Source organism: Balaenoptera borealis (genome assembly GCF_965194805.1).
Source record: "Balaenoptera borealis genome assembly, chromosome: 15".
NCBI classification, from domain to species: domain Eukaryota; kingdom Metazoa; phylum Chordata; class Mammalia; order Artiodactyla; family Balaenopteridae; genus Balaenoptera; species Balaenoptera borealis.
This window is the reverse complement of record NC_138871.1, coordinates 45,255,514-45,273,155: the sequence shown is the minus strand read 5'-3', so window position 1 is coordinate 45,273,155 and position 17,642 is coordinate 45,255,514. Positions and strand designations below refer to the sequence as shown.

At 39.2% G+C, this 17,642-nt stretch overlaps 1 protein-coding gene across 1 annotated transcript; it reads left to right on the top strand.

The window, feature by feature from the left end:
• The first annotated feature begins 4,506 nt into the window (after positions 1 to 4,506).
• On the top strand, positions 4,507 to 11,522 carry LOC309612338 (brefeldin A-inhibited guanine nucleotide-exchange protein 1-like). The gene is made up of 2 exons (XM_082357953.1): positions 4,507 to 9,624; positions 9,926 to 11,522. Exons 1-2 carry the CDS (start codon positions 4,978 to 4,980, stop codon positions 10,226 to 10,228), a joined length of 4,950 nt encoding a protein of 1,649 aa, XP_082214079.1. The 5' UTR covers positions 4,507 to 4,977; the 3' UTR covers positions 10,229 to 11,522.
• Positions 11,523 to 17,642: the final 6,120 nt, after the last annotated feature.

Below are 17,642 nucleotides of genomic sequence, written 5' to 3'. Positions count from 1 at the left end.
CCCGCCTTGAGTGTGGGCTGGACTTAATGACTTGCTTCCAAAGAATAGAATATGGAAAGGGAAAAATAGTACCTTCATAATGGAGAAAATTGGCAGACACCACCTTAACCAACTTATCACAGTAAACATCACCAGCAATGTCATGTTGATATCATGTACCCCTAGAAATGATGTGATGAGGACATTTCATCTCTGTAATATTCGTCCCCAAAACCCACAGCCCTCCTCTAATCATGGGGAAAACATCAGACAAACCCAAATTAAAGAGCATTCTACAAAATATCTGAGCAGAACTCTTCAAAGCTGTCAAGGTCATGAAAAGCAAGAAAAGACCAAGGAGCTATCACAGATCAGACAGAAGGAAATGTGATGACTGAATGCAGTGTGGGATCCTGTATAGAATCCGGGAACAGAAAAGCACACTAGTGGAAAAACTGGTGAAATCTGAATAAAATCTGTAGTTTAGTTACTTGTAATACCCCAGTGTTAATTTCTCAATTTTCACAAACATATCATAGTTAATATAACATGTTAACATTAGAGGAAACTGAGTGAAGGACATTCGGGAACTCTCCACTATCTTTGCAAATTAAAATTTATTTTTTAACTAAAGAAAGTGAGTCAAATCCTAGATCCCACCTCTCCGGAAGTAACCACTTTGTGCGTGTGTGTGTGTGTACACATTCCATTTATCTCTGTATAAATACACGTATACATACAATTTTATGTAAATGAGATTCATGCTATAAATGCTGCTTCTTATCTCTGCAACAATATATACTGGAAATCTTCCACGCTGATGAACATAAATCCATATCATTCTTTTAAATGATTTTGAAAGATTCCATTGTTTATAAGTGCCATACCCACATAGATGGACATATGTGCTGTGTCCAGTATCTAACATAATATTGCAATGAATATTCTTGGGCATACACTTCTGCATGCCAGTCCAGTTCTTTCTCTAGAATAAATTCCTAAAAATGGAAGCCCTATTTCCTTTCAGTGAAGAATGGTATTTATAATCTAGGCTCAGGGTGTCAGGTATGTTCATTGTTACTGGGGTTTTGATGCTCACAAGCCCTCCCATTGGTCAAAGCTGGGGAATATTATACACATGTGTGCACACATTTCCATCTACATACATTGAAAACCATGCATTCCCACTGATATCGTGAAGTCCAATCTAACACCATAGGGTTCACACTAGGCTTTTCCCTTTATGTGTATGTAACTTCCTTTTCTGGCAGTGAGAAACCTGACTCGCATCAGCCTTAATATATTTACTTATTTAAGCAATTCCCCTGTATGAAACCAATCTCCAATCTGGCCACCACCCCATCTCCTGCACTCAGGCCCTCCTTACCTCTCTCCAGCTTGGACTCCCAAGGCCAGTTCACCCCTTGAAGTGGACATCTTCACCCTGATTGGATGTAAAATGTTAACATTAGGGGAACCTGGGTAAAGGGCATTTGGGAACTCTCTCCAATATCTTTGCAACTATTCTGTAATCTAAATTTACAGCAATACAGGGCCACTGGAGCCCCCCACTCCTGCCCTACATCTGTGGATGGGCTGCCTTGCCCTTGCCCCTGATGGCTTTAGGACTGAAAACTTGCGGAAGGGGAGGGATGAAGAAGGGCTCCTATTCCCACTTCACCTTATGTCCTTTGTTGGCCTTCTAATCTGATCATATTAATTATGGAACATAATAAGTTCAGAGACAGGTGGAGCCAACTTAACCACAAATAATGTTTCATATTGCCATCTCCTTGGTGAGAGTTATGTCTCAGAAGTATTAAATGATAGGTCTAAAACACACTCAATGAGCAAACTTGAAACCAAAGAACAGTGGAAAAAAAAAGAAGGAAAGAAGGAAGGGAAGAAAGAAAGAAAAGGAAAGAAAGAAGGAAGGAAGGAAAGAAAGAAAAAAAGAAAAGAAAAGAAAGAGAAAGAAGGGAGGGAGGGAGGGAAGGAGGGAAGGAAGGAAGAGAAAAAGGAGCTGTATTGTGGCTATCTCTTTCCTATCTAGAAAATGGTTTGAACTCTTGTTAGTTCTGACATTCAACTTGTTCCCTCTCCCAACCTTTTTCTTGCCTTTCAAGATCTTGGCAGCAAGCTCCTTTTTAAGGGGCTAGGTTACTTCAATATCCAGACTAATTACAGTTCTTGGTGATAATTAGGGGTAAACGGCCTTCTTGCAAGAGGGATAGGGTATGAGTTGCAGCCCAGCACACACTGGCCTGACAGTACTAGAAGGAACTACAGTCATGTCTCTGAGCTTATTCTAGGAGAAGGAAATCACAAGGAACAACACAAGAATTAGGTATCTTCCAAAGAGAAGCTGATCAGGGCTGCAGTAAAGCAGAACAAAATTACAAGGTTTAAATCTGTTTTGTTTTCTGTCTCAACTGTGATTTGCTGGCTTCACAAAATAAAGCAAAACACCCTGCAATATAAATTGCTAGAGGAATGGTACCAGGAATTTTAAAACTAGAAGAGACTTGAGAACCTGAATCATGGCAATCTAAAATTATCAGTAATAGTTACGATCATAACTATTATTTTCACTGCCATTTATGTACCAGTCACATAAGTATTTTGTTATATTTAATATGTTATACAGCAGTTCCTGGCACATTAGCAGGTCTGAGGCCAATTGACAACTCAGTTTTCCTTGACTCTGATTTGGCAACTTCCCCTAGAGAAAAATTGGTAATCTAGAGGTCAAATTTTAGTAAGGTCAATTTATTTTAAATGTGTGGCTTCGTTGAAGATCACTATGCCTTAATAATAGTAATAATAATAGCTATCATTCATTTGACGTACTAAGGATGAAGCATTGTTCTTAATGCTTTATCATTATCATCTGATTCAAGCCTGCAAGATTGAATGTCTTATTTTTGAACATCAATTTTAACAAACCAGAGAGATTGCACTATCACTGGAGAAGTTAAGTAACTTGTCCCGGTCATACCCTTAGTGATCGGTGAGATGGACCTAAATTCAAGTCTGTTTGATTCCAAGACTGTTTCTCAACTACTGCCATAACTGAAGAAGTTGAATTAAAGATCTTTAGGGGGAAAAAAAAAAAAGATCTTTAGAGTCCCATCCATCTTTGAGATTTTACCTTTTGAACATATGAAAATAAGCATTTTTTAACTTAAATTTGATATCAATCTTTACTACATGATATATGGTAAATATTTGTGTTTCTATTAGTATTGAAGCTTCTATTAAAGCAACAATTCTCTTTATGGAAAACAATAAGAGTAACAATTCTGTATATTTCTAGTGGAAAACATGGCATTCATCTCCAGTAACCTCTATATCAATACTGATTAAAGATCTGTGCATTGGATTTTCATCAGCAATGAGATAGTTTCTCTTTAACCACTGGCATTCAAATTACACAAAGCATTTCTTGGGTTTCCTCTTGAGTCTCATCAAATTATGCTTCACTGATTTCTTCATACATGATTACATCTCTTACAAAAATTTTTTTACTATAAAGTCTTTTGTTTCAGTTTTTCCCAGCTTTATTGAGGTATAATTGACAAAATCGTAAGATATTTAAAAGTGTACAGTGTGATACAGTGTACAATTTGATATATAAACACATTGTGAAACAATTTCCCCCCATTGAGTTAATTAACCCATCCATCACCTCACATATTTACCTTTTTGTTGTTGTCATGGTTGAAAATGTTACATTCTATTCTCTTAGCAAATTTCAATCATACAATATAGCATAATCATCTGTAGTCACCATGTTATACTTTATATCCTTGGACCTTATTCATCTTATAACTGAAAGTTTGTACCCTTTTACTAACCTATGTTGCTTATTTCTACATTCTTGTCCCATCTCTTCCACTAACTAGTATTACAACTTCGAATAAGACAGCAACCTTTCTGGTGTTCAATATCTTCATTACAAAATTAAAAAGGTTACATTCTTGCAGTATTATTTCTGGAAAGTTTAAAAATATAACTTTTAAATAAATATAAAATGAGTATGTGTCTAAAGATGCATTTAACTCATTAATGGGAGATCCAGAAAGATGGTAAGCCTTGGTCAAAGAGAACTGGGGAGTACCACATATTTACAGCTGCTGAAAGAATGAATACTTGAATAAGACTGCTAATATAGGTACAAAAGTGATTAATATCCTGCAGCACAATAAACGGTTACCTTTTCTATGGGACAAAAATCATTTGCACCTCTACTGGACAAAATTCAATTGTATTACTATCAGTTTTCTACATGTTAAGATTTACCCTTACAGAGTTGTACAGTACCTCTGTACTAAAAAATAATAAATATCAAGTCAGGAGACAGACAGACAGAGAGAGAGAGAGAGGTCTCCCTGGTTACACGCTGAGGAAAGGCCATGCAAAGACATAGCAAGAAGGCGGCCAGCTGTGAGCCAGGAAGAGGGTCCTCACCAGAAACTGAATCAGCCAGCACCTTGGTCTTGGACTTCCAGCTTCCAGAACTAGGAAATAAAAGCGGAAACTGAAAAGCAGAGTCCTCCTCATGGAGAAGCAAAAGCTGGATCAAGCACTCTTCCACCAGTGAAATCAAAGACAAATTTTATCGAAGCAGACAAGTACTTCCTGCCCTTTGAATTGGCATGCCAGTCCAAGTGTCCCCGCATAGTTAGTACATCTCTAGATTGTTTACAGAAACTTATTGCTTATGGGCACTTGACTGGCAATGCTCCAGATAGTACAACACCAGGCAAAAAATTAATTGATAGAATTATTGAAATAATTTGTGGCTGTTTCCAAGGTCCTCAAACAGATGAAGGAGTTCAATTACAAATAATAAAGGCTTTACTTACTGCAGTAACATCTCAACACATAGAAATTCACGAAGGAACTGTACTGCAAGCTGTGAGAACATGTTACAATATCTATCTAGCAAGCAAAAATCTCATCAATCAGACAACAGCCAAAGCTACTCTTACTCAGATGCTAAATGTTATCTTTGCACGCATGGAAAACCAAGCATTGCAGGAAGCCAAACAAATGGAAAAAGAAAGGCATCGACAGCATCATCATCTGTTGCAGTCTCCAGTAAGCCATCATGAGCCTGAATCACCTCAACTTAGATACTTGCCACCTCAGACTGTTGATCATATATCCCAGGAGCATGAAGGGGACCTTGATCCCCATTCACATGATGTGGATAAAAGCCTTCAGGATGATACAGAACCTGAAAATGGATCTGATACTTCCAGTGCAGAAAATGAACAGACTGAAGCTGATCAGGCAGCTGCAGCCGAAACATTATCTAAAAATGATGTATTATATGATGGAGAAAACCATGACTGTGAGGAAAAGCCACGAGACATCGTGCAGAGCATTGTAGAAGAAATGGTGAACGTCATCGTTGGAGATATGGGAGAAAGGACTACCATAAATGCAAGTGCAGATGGCAACATTGGAACCATAGAGGATGGTAGTGACAGTGAAAATATTCAAGCAAATGGAATTCCAGGAACACCAATTTCTGTTGCATATACACCGTCCTTACCTGATGACAGATTGTCTGTCTCTTCCAATGATACTCAGGAATCTGGAAATTCTTCAGGACCTTCACCTGGTGCTAAGTTTTCCCACATTTTACAAAAGGATGCCTTTCTAGTATTCAGGTCATTGTGTAAACTGTCAATGAAACCACTGTCGGATGGACCACCAGATCCAAAGTCTCATGAGTTACGATCCAAGATACTGTCATTGCAGTTACTTCTATCCATTCTGCAGAATGCAGGACCTATTTTCAGGACAAATGAGATGTTTATTAATGCTATTAAGCAGTATCTGTGTGTTGCACTCTCAAAAAATGGAGTTTCTTCTGTTCCAGAGGTTTTTGAGCTTTCCCTTTCCATATTTCTTACTTTGTTGTCAAACTTCAAGACGCATCTGAAGATGCAGATTGAGGTGTTCTTTAAAGAAATTTTCCTATACATTTTGGAGACTTCTACCAGCTCATTTGACCACAAATGGATGGTTATTCAGACGTTGACAAGGATTTGTGCAGATGCTCAGAGTGTAGTGGATATTTATGTAAACTATGATTGTGACTTAAATGCAGCAAACATATTTGAAAGACTAGTAAATGATCTATCAAAAATTGCTCAAGGACGAGGCAGTCAAGAACTCGGTATTAATAATGTTCAGGAACTGAGCCTGAGGAAAAAAGGTTTAGAATGCTTAGTGTCAATTTTGAAGTGTATGGTTGAATGGAGTAAGGATCAGTATGTGAATCCCAACTCTCAGACAACTCTTGGTCAGGAAAAACCCTCAGAGCAAGAGACGAGTGAAGTAAAACACCCTGAGACAATAAACAGATACGGAAGTTTAAATTCCCTGGAGTCAACATCATCATCAGGAATAGGCAGCTACAGCACACAGATGTCTGGCACTGATAATCCAGAACAATTTGAAGTCCTAAAGCAGCAAAAAGAAATAATAGAACAAGGGATAGATTTATTTACTAAGAAACCAAAGAGAGGAATACAGTACCTCCAAGAACAAGGGATGCTTGGCACTACACCTGAAGATATTGCCCAATTCTTACATCAGGAGGAAAGATTAGACTCTACTCAAGTGGGTGAATTCCTGGGAGATAATGATAAATTTAACAAAGAAGTCATGTATGCATATGTGGACCAACATGACTTTTCAGGAAAGGATTTTGTTTCAGCCCTTCGTATGTTTCTGGAAGGATTCCGTCTTCCAGGGGAAGCTCAGAAAATTGATCGATTGATGGAAAAGTTTGCTGCAAGATACCTAGAATGCAACCAAGGACAAACCCTTTTTGCTAGTGCAGATACTGCGTATGTTCTGGCTTATTCAATTATCATGCTCACCACAGATCTTCACAGCCCACAGGTTAAAAATAAAATGACAAAGGAACAGTACGTTAAGATGAATAGAGGTATCAATGACAGTAAAGATCTTCCTGAAGAGTATCTATCAGCCATCTATAATGAAATAGCTGGAAAAAAGATATCAATGAAAGAAACAAAAGAACTAACAATCCCTACAAAATCAAGTAAACAAAATGTAGCCAGCGAAAAACAAAGAAGACTTCTGTATAACTTAGAAATGGAACAGATGGCCAAGACAGCTAAAGCACTCATGGAGGCCGTGAGCCACGTTCAAGCACCTTTCACAAGTGCAACACATTTGGAGCACGTGAGACCTATGTTTAAGTTGGCTTGGACCCCTTTTCTGGCTGCATTCAGTGTGGGTCTACAAGACTGTGATGATACTGAAGTAGCCTCTCTTTGCCTGGAAGGTATAAGATGTGCAATCAGAATTGCATGCATTTTCAGCATTCAGCTGGAAAGAGATGCATATGTCCAGGCGCTAGCAAGATTTACCTTACTTACAGTGAGTTCTGGGATTACCGAAATGAAACAGAAGAACATTGACACAATTAAAACACTTATCACAGTGGCTCATACAGATGGAAATTATCTAGGAAATTCATGGCATGAGATTCTGAAGTGCATCAGTCAGTTGGAGCTTGCACAACTTATAGGAACTGGAGTGAAACCTCGGTACATTTCTGGAACAGTGCGAGGCAGAGAAGGATCTCTTACTGGAACAAAAGATCAGGCTCCTGATGAATTTGTGGGTCTAGGGCTAGCTGGAGGAAATGTGGACTGGAAACAGATAGCAAGTATTCAGGAATCCATTGGAGAGACCAGTTCTCAGAGTGTCGTCGTCGCTGTAGATAGAATATTTACAGGGTCCACAAGGCTAGATGGAAATGCTATTGTGGATTTTGTCCGTTGGCTCTGTGCTGTGTCTATGGATGAATTACTTTCCACTACACATCCAAGAATGTTTAGTCTACAAAAAATAGTAGAAATATCATATTACAACATGGGAAGAATAAGATTGCAGTGGTCTCGAATTTGGGAAGTTATTGGAGATCATTTTAATAAGGTCGGCTGTAATCCTAATGAAGATGTAGCTATTTTTGCAGTAGACTCCTTGAGGCAATTGTCAATGAAGTTCTTAGAGAAAGGGGAGCTTGCTAATTTCAGATTCCAGAAGGATTTCTTAAGACCTTTTGAACATATAATGAAACGGAACAGGTCTCCAACAATTCGAGATATGGTTGTACGGTGTATAGCACAAATGGTTAATTCTCAAGCTGCTAACATTCGGTCTGGATGGAAGAACATTTTCTCTGTATTTCATCTAGCAGCATCCGATCAAGATGAAAGCTTAGTTGAACTTGCATTCCAAACAACGGGGCATATTGTCACCCTTGTGTTTGAAAAACACTTTCCAGCAACCATTGATTCTTTCCAGGATGCGGTGAAATGTTTGTCTGAATTTGCATGCAATGCAGCTTTCCCAGACACAAGTATGGAAGCAATTCGACTTATTCACCATTGTGCAAAATATGTGTCTGATAGACCTCAGGCTTTCAAGGAATACACAAGCGACGACATGAATGTGGCACCTGAAGACAGGGTGTGGGTGAGGGGATGGTTCCCAGTTCTCTTCGAGTTGTCCTGTGTCATCAACAGATGCAAGTTAGATGTAAGAACCAGGGGTTTAACAGTAATGTTTGAAATAATGAAAACTTATGGCCACACTTATGAAAAACACTGGTGGCAGGATTTATTTAGAATTGTTTTCAGAATCTTTGACAACATGAAATTGCCAGAACAGCAGACAGAGAAAGCTGAGTGGATGACGACGACATGTAATCATGCACTTTATGCGATCTGCGATGTGTTCACCCAGTATTTAGAAGTACTCAGTGATGTACTTCTGGATGACATTTTTGCCCAGCTCTACTGGTGTGTGCAGCAAGACAATGAGCAGTTAGCACGATCTGGTACAAACTGCTTAGAGAATGTTGTTATTCTGAATGGTGAAAAATTTACCCTAGAAATCTGGGACAAAACTTGTAACTGCACACTGGACATCTTCAAAACCACAATTCCACATGCGCTCTTGACCTGGCGTCCTGCTTCTGGAGAAGCGGCTCCCACACCTCCGTCTCCTGTGAGTGAAAAACGGCTGGATACAATATCACAGAAATCTGTAGATATTCATGATTCTATTCAGCCAAGATCTGCAGATAATAGACAGCAAGCTCCATTGGCTTCTGTCTCTACTGTGAATGAAGAAGTCAGCAAAATTAAACCCACAGCAAAATTTCCAGAACAAAAATTGTTTGCCGCCCTGTTGATTAAATGTGTTGTGCAGCTGGAACTCATCCAGACCATCGACAGCACTGTGTTCTTCCCCGCCACAAGTAAGAAGGAGGACGCGGAAAACTTAGCCGCAGCGCAGAGAGATGCCGTGGACTTTGACGTTCGAGTTGATAATCAGGACCAAGGAATGTATCGCTTTCTAACATCGCAACAACTCTTCAAGCTGCTGGACTGCTTGTTGGAGTCACACAGATTTGCAAAAGCATTTAACTCCAACAATGACCAGAGGACGGCTCTGTGGAAGGCGGGCTTCAAGGGCAAATCCAAACCCAACCTCCTGAAGCAGGAGACGAGCAGCCTGGCCTGCGGGCTGCGCATTCTCTTCCAGATGTACACGGACGAGAGCCGGGCCAGCGCCTGGGAGGAGGTCCAGCAGAGGCTTTTATTTATTTTTTATTATTTTATTTTTGGCTGCGTTGGGTCTTCGTTTCTGTGCGAGGGCCTTCTCTAGTTGCGGCGAGCGGGGGCCACTCTTCATCGCGGTGCGCGGGCCTCTCACTGTCGCGGCCTCTCTTGTTGCGGAGCACAGGCTCCAGACGCGCAGGCTCAGCAATTGTGGCTCACGGGCCCAGCTGCTCCGCAGCATGTGGGATCCTCCCAGACCAGGGCTCGAACCCGTGTCCCCTGCATTGGCAGGCAGATTCTCAACCACTGCGCCACCAGGGAAGCCCCAGCAGAGGCTTTTAAATGTCTGCAGCGAAGCCCTGAGTTACTTCCTTACCCTAACATCGGAAAGTCATCGGGAAGCCTGGACTAACTTACTGCTTTTGTTTCTAACTAAAGTCCTGAAGATCAGCGACCATAGGTTTAAAGCTCACGCATCATTCTACTACCCTCTCTTATGTGAAATTATGCAATTTGACTTGATTCCTGAACTTCGTGCTGTTCTTAGAAGATTTTTTCTGCGAATTGGAGTAGTTTTTCAGATATCACAACCACCTGAACAGGAACTCGGAATAAACAAGCAATGATGGGAAGTTAATAGTCTTCTGTTGGCGTTTACATCCCTCCGTTCTTCAAAAGGACCCCGGAGCTGAGGTTTCCTACCTGAAAAATGGTTTCTCTGAATTGCAGTGTCTAAGGGTTACTGGTAAAGAAGCTTAGAACTTCAGCTCGAACCTGCAGTGCTCCAGTCCCTTTTGTAACCTGATGGATTGTTTGTTGTGTTGGGTTCACGAGCTTTTTTTCCCACAGTGTCAGCTTATATGCTCACATGTCCTTCCCTGTCCTCGGTGGCAGGGAGAGCCCCACATATTTCTGGCAGGTGTGGAAGTGAAATTTACCCAAAGAACTCTAGATCTAAAGATTTGAACTTCTGCAAGAAGTACAACTCAGGAGAGCTGTATTTTGAAGGATAAAATGTTTATAATTGGGGGTTGGGGGGAGAAGAAGAAATTATTGTTCATGGTAAAAGATATTTAGCAACTATGGTATTCTTATTCTGAAGATTTTTGCACACTCAGGCTATCTGAGATACTGGTAATCATCCTTCTGTGAAAAACTGTACAGAGATGCAGGTCTGTAATATAAAAATTTTAAACATTATATAGTTCTTCCTGCACTGTTTTATTTTATTTCTTTATTTTCTTATTCATTTGCTAAGTACCTATAATATTTTGTCAAATGCACTAAACATTTGGGTTGAGCTTTTTGTCTTTTTTATTTTGTGAGGATTTTGGTTTTGCCCTTTTTAGGGGGTGATTACTTTGAGGGTTTAACAAGCCCAGAAGCTGTTGTGGCTGACACTTGTAATGATCAACAACAAAGAAGGTAGAAAATATCCCTGCTGACATAACCACCTGTAATACACTTCTCTTCAGGCTTTTAAAGATGAGCCATTAAAATAGAATGATCCTTCATGGACCGAAACTTGAATCACTGCAAAATGACTCTCGGTTGCTGTCACTTCCTTTTCTTTTCTTTTGGGTGGCGGGGCTTGATTTAGATTTTACACTATGTACAGAATTTAATGTTGAATATATTAAAATAACAAATCTGGCATGGTTTGGGGAGGTTAGATTTACTGGAAATGTATTCATACTGTGAATTGTGCTCTGATGGTTAAACAAAACGACAAGATTGTCAAGCATTCCGTATTAACAGTGGATGTAGAAAATTTTTTCAGATGGATAAAATGTATATGGTACAGATGTAAAGTTTTCTATGTAAAAAAATTCTGTACAACTTTCTGTACAATACTGATTCTCATCTGGCATATTCTAATCAGGTTATAGGTCAATAAAGTTTTTGGATTATTTCAAAAAAAAATAAATAAAATAAATAAATAAATATCAAGTCAAACAAAAGTGCACATTCCTGGAGAATCAGACAATCCCAGGAGTGCCTGCTAGACAAAACCCAGCAGGACACTGAAAGAACAAATAGTCATCCCTTCGCCTATTTCCAAGTTTCGGATAATTTTTCTTAATAGAACTAAGAATCCTCTGAGTTTTAAAATTCTCTTTTAGGAACCAGTGCCAAAAATGTAACATCACTAAGAATTACAACACTAGCACACCACAGTAAGCACACACTGATTACATTTATTCTACTTAGGATTGTCATTTGCCATTTTAAACCACCAGACTAACTGAAAGGCTAACTGTAATTTGCTGATATTTATGGCTTCCAGGAAAGCTTTACAAAGGATGTGTCTCATCTTATGCTGAAATTAAGTAGTTTGTTCAACAATTAATAAATATATATTAAGAACGCATCATGTACCAATCACAGTTGTAGGATAAAACAGAGAAATAAAATAGATGAAGACTCATGTCTTCAAGAAGATTATATTCTTGTAGTGGGAAATTCCATATGAATTAAACATTTAAAGGTTGAGTAAAAATTAGGAGACAACATAAATGATATCATTTGTAAACTTGGGTGGGAAAAACCTTTCTAGTCATAATTCTAAAATCAGAAACTAGGGAATTCCCTGGTGGTCCAGTGGTTGGGACTCTGCTCTTCCATTGCAGGGGGCCCCTGGTCTGGGAACTAAGATCCCACAAGCTAGGCAGCAGCACGTACCCCCCCCCCCCCAAAATTCAGAAACTATAGGGGAAAGAACCATTAGTTAGACCAGTGATTCCCAAACTTAAGCAGGTATCAAGTCACCCGGAGGGCTGAATAAAGCACGGATTGCTGGCCCACCCTCCCAGAGTATCTGATTCTGTAAGCGCGAGGTGGGCTAGGAGAATTTATTTCTAACAAATTCTCAGGTGATGACAGTAACGCTGGTCTGAGGACTACATTTTGAGAACCTGGATTAGAATACATAAATATTTTAAATGTCTGTCCTGTCAAGACATTATAAATAAATAAATAAATAAATAAATAGCTATAACTGGGAAAACATTAGCAATCTATGATCAATTAATGGTGTAAATTGGGAGCATTTCTTCTCTACTCTTGAAGTTCTACTCTTGAACTCTTGAAGTTCTTTTCTGTGAAAGGAGCTCATTTCATGCGATTTTAGGCCTTTTTCAGCCTCTTTACTCACTCCGATTTCGAGGAGATGGGTCCAATTACTAAATTTGAGACTAACTAAGCATACATTCAACTCAACTTCCTTTCCCTCGGGGGAACCGGTCTGCCACTGGCAAAGAGAGCAGACAAAAATCACTGTGCTCTCCAGCAATTCTCCTTACATTCTAGTGGAGAAGTTTATATTTTATCTTTATGGTACTAAGTTGATATTTAACAAGTACAGACATACCATCCTACATCAGTAAACATAAAAGTGATATTGATATTTTTCCTAAATCTTAAAAACACAGTGCAAACGCGTGTTTGCTTATTTAATAGTTTTGACTCTGCTAATCAAATGATTGCTAATAAAGATGTGGAGAATGGAATGTTCTTGTACTGCAAATTTATAAAACCATTCTGGAAGGCAATCGACAATAGTTATCAATTTAAATGTATAAACTGTGTAACTTTGCAGATTCTAAGATTTATTCTAAGGAATAAATGAAATAATTATGCAAAGATATATAGATATAGAACTACAGATACTTACCACAGCCTTCTTTATAATACTATGAAAAATTTGGAAATTATTAACATATAAGTCATTGGACATTGGACATTCCCAAATTTGGAGCTGAGTGAATAAATGAAATACTATACAGACATTACAAGTGATAATGTAGTTCTCTGTTGACATGGAAAGATGTCTACTGGGTGAAAAAAGGAAAGATCATAAAATATCATATGTTATATAATCAGATAAAACTAGAAATAAACAGCATATATAGAGTATACATACACACCATACATGTGGTGTGCATATATATGTATATATACCTGTGACATAAATGTTTGTGCATCTTTTTGTGTGGTCTGATTTTTTTTCAATAAACATGTATCTTTTTATCTTCTGTGTTTCTTTTTAAGTATGATTTTAAAACATTTATTTAAAGAAATAAAGTCATACAACTTGTTAAAAAAACATTAACAGTATTTTTACACTCAGAAAAAGAAAGCTACTTTATGTTTAGGAGAAATGCTGAATATGAGTTTGTTTCTGATTGACCTGGCTCTTTTTGTTCTTACATTATACCCCATACTTTTCAAAAATATATTTATTAATATTTACTGAAATCAGCACTTATCATAAATAGGTAAATCAAATCAGCAAGGGTAGAGGAATAATATGTGATTAGGAGTAATCTGGTCTCAATCTTATATTTTATTAAAATTTATGCAAATATACTCAATTTACAAGTTAATTTAACTCATTAAAATCACAGGAAATTTCTCTTTTTAGCCAGTAAGACTAGGACAGAAATTCCAAAGTAGTTCCCATAAACCTAATCCAATCAAACTAATTATTCTGAAATGCTAGACCTAAAGAAAATATTCCCCAGTCCACATGCAAAGTAAGAAAAAATAATCTACCCCATAGTACTTTTGTATAGAAGTCAGCTTTCTTGGGTTGCTGTGAGAACCACCTACAGACCATGTAATAATAAGGAGTATAAGGCTCCGTTCACTCATTTAGTGGTTCACTAGATCCAGAAAGGTAAGACTGCTTTGAAGAGCAGCTCAGAGCATGTCTTGCTGGCCTGGCCTCCTTCTGCAGGGGTTCCTGAATCACAGCAATTGCTGTTCCACCTGGTTCAGGGTTAGGAGGTCGGAGCTACTCACCATGTATTTACAGTACAGCCTGGGGCTCACAGCAGTGTCTGGAAATACTTCCTTGTCCAAAGTAAAGCTTCCTTATGACTATTTAATTTTAAATGAGTGTTTAAAGTGAACAAAAGAAAGAAGCCTGCTACTTCTCTGCTTAACCAAGTTGTCATCTACTGCATGTGCTTTTTTCATATTGTATGAAACCAGTATTTTCCCAGACGAGAAAACTGAACATCTTTACCCGTTTCATATTTTAATTTGGAGGTAATTAAATTCCATCTGCCCACTTACTAAATTTTTTATACCTTAACTTTCTTCTCTTTTGAAGTGTTGTTTGAAAATACCCTCACGTGATCTTAATTGTGGAGACAGTTTACATTTCCCTTTGTTTGTTTAATAACATTTTTTGATCTTTTTCAGACTTGGTTTACATTTCTTTATTTTTAACTTATTGATTCCCCCCTCCCTGTTTTTAGCCGGAGATAACCGCCTCAAGAAGTGTATTTTTAGCAGGTAAGCATTTTAGTTCTGATGAAACAAAAATTCACATTTTAAGGCAAGACAAAAAAAAATTTAAACATAAAACTTTTAATCTACTCTTTGGCCTCCTCCCTTCCTTCTAGTGTGCACTGTGCATCTGCATTATGTGTTAACCAGAACTCCCCAGCGGCAGAAATACCTGCTCAACCATGAAGATCAATTTTCCTTATTTTGGGGCCAGCCGTGTAACTCCTCAGAAGATAATATTCCTTCCTCAATCCTGTAAGGGGTCACAATGACCCACCACTCACCTGGTATGTGCAGACATCTTTGGTGAACAATGCCAATATACTATTTCCCTTAAAGATAGTGATTGGTGCAGAAGAGACACTTAAAGGACGTTCTTAGCTTAAATACTTACTTGTGACCTTATTAATGTAACTAGCTATATTACTTGTATTCTGCCTATTTTACAAGATTATTGTTTCTTGCATTACCAAATATGTGACGAGCCTCAGATAAAACTAATGACGATTAGGCTAACTGAAATGATTGATCAAACACATAGTTCCGCAAGATCAATGATTGTAATAGTGTAACTCTAGATGTGAGAAGAAGCAACAAGAGGGAACCACTTCCTGGACCATAACAGACTAGTAAGACAGGCAGTCCAGAGGCTTTTGGTTACTGTTAACAGGGTCTAGTCCAATTACAGTAGCACATTGAGTGGCCTATCAATGAAATCCTCACCTGACCTGGGAATCGCCATTAGGCAAACTGGTCATGAAATGCCTCCCAAACATTGCTCAAAATTAAGACCAAAAGGCAGGGGACTGTCAAATAAAGAATATTGCCCACCGTACAGTTCTACAAGAATCAAGTCATTAGCTACTGCAGTCGCTGACCTACAGTACATCCTGAAAGGAATTCAGGGTGGAGATCAGGATGAGACACTTTGTATACTGGAAAACTGACAGAACTGGCCCTCAGATAGATCTTTTCAGGAGAAAATTTTATGAACCTAGTTTCCTGCATCTTCCCATACTTAGAAAAGCACTAAAACCATTAACTAAGATATCTCTTCCTCTCGAATAGCAGTAACCTTCTACTAAGATGAGTGCTTGATGGCATGTACCACTTTGCCAAAATCATACATACTGGCCTCACCCTTTACCTCTTTGGAACAGTCCCCAGAGCTTTCTGAAAGACTGCCTCCCGGGTTATAATCCACAGGTTGGCTCGAATAAAAGTTTCCATGTCTTTCTTAGATTGACTAGTGATTAATTTTTTCATTGATAGTTCCCAGCTCCAGTGTGTAGGAAATGAACAATGTCCCCAGTCCCCGTGCTCTTTGCATGCCAACCACACTGACCTCTTTCAAGGCCTTAGTTTGCCTTGGCCTCTGCCTTGGTTTGCTTCCTCCCACCCTTGCACAAGGTGTCATGCTGTTTCCTTTGCCTGGGACACTCTTCTCTCCTTGCTTTTCCCTCTTAATTCTTACTTATCTTTCAGATCTTAAACTTCACTTCCTTGACCACTCTGCCCTCCCATAAACTAGATGCAATTCCCCTATTATATCCTTCTTAGCACTTGTCACCCAGGCAACTTAGCATTTGTTTCTGTATTTGACTAAAGCTGTATCCTCCAATAGATTGTTTGCTTTACAAGGTCAGTGTCTCTGTCTGGTTTTGCTCACCACTGTACCTTCAGCACTTAGCTGATCTTCAATCATATTTTACTGAATTTAATTAAATCTGGCCCAACTCCCCACATGATGGAGCTGGAAGGAAAGTTAACCTGAGGCTATTATTGAGATTTTTCTCCCTTCTCCATGGTATCATGCAGGAACCTAGGAGGAGCCAGGGAACTGGACTGTGGGATTATTGTCCTCTTCTTCACGGCTCCTCGTTGAGCAGTGAAGCTCAGAGGGTGCTTTGGCAGGGCTGCCCCAGGTGGACTGCCTTCCACTGACAGCAAGTTCCCAACTTGCCACCCACTGGAGGGACAAAGTGCCAAAAAAGGAACTGTCCTCCACCGTCCCATCTTCCCCACCCCAGTCCTCACCCTCTTCTGACTCTGAGGAAACCTAAATTTCCTCCTGGATGTAGATGCTTTCCCCTCCGTTACTCTAGGAACTAACCTCCATCGTCTCCTGTCCTGGGATGAATTCTCCTCCATGGGCCTTTAGAAACCAGTTTTCCTGGAATGGGTTAGAGAAAGAGGATGCTAATAACAGGTTTTTTTTTGTTTTCTTTTTTGTTTAAGTTACTCTCCTCTACAGGTATGTGTATTTTGAAGCAAAATTGGGGGCATATTGTCTATACCCTTCTATAACTCATTTTCCCTATTTACCAAATTGTATGTCCCTATAGCCTTAAATATTGAGAGTACGATTGAGAATATAGAATTCCCTAGGAAGAAGTCACCTAATTTATTTAACACGCCCCTTTATGGTGGGATATTCCTGGTTCTGTAGCCTGACAGTTAGGATCCTTTGTGCCTAGTTCTAGCCTCGTCTCCTGCTGGCAGGCCTCTCATTCTGCTCTACCGTCACACCAAATCATAACGCCCCAGGACACGTCGTGCTTCTCCTCCTCCATTCTTCCAGAGTTTCTTCAGCTGGATCCCTTTTTTTCTGATCAGCTCTTACTTATCCCTTCAAATTGGTGTCATCTCCTACTGCTTTCCCTGACGTACCACCCCGGTCTGCTTAGTGCCTTCTGGGCTCCCAAAGCATCCTCATTATGCCATTCTCATTGCACTGGGCATATT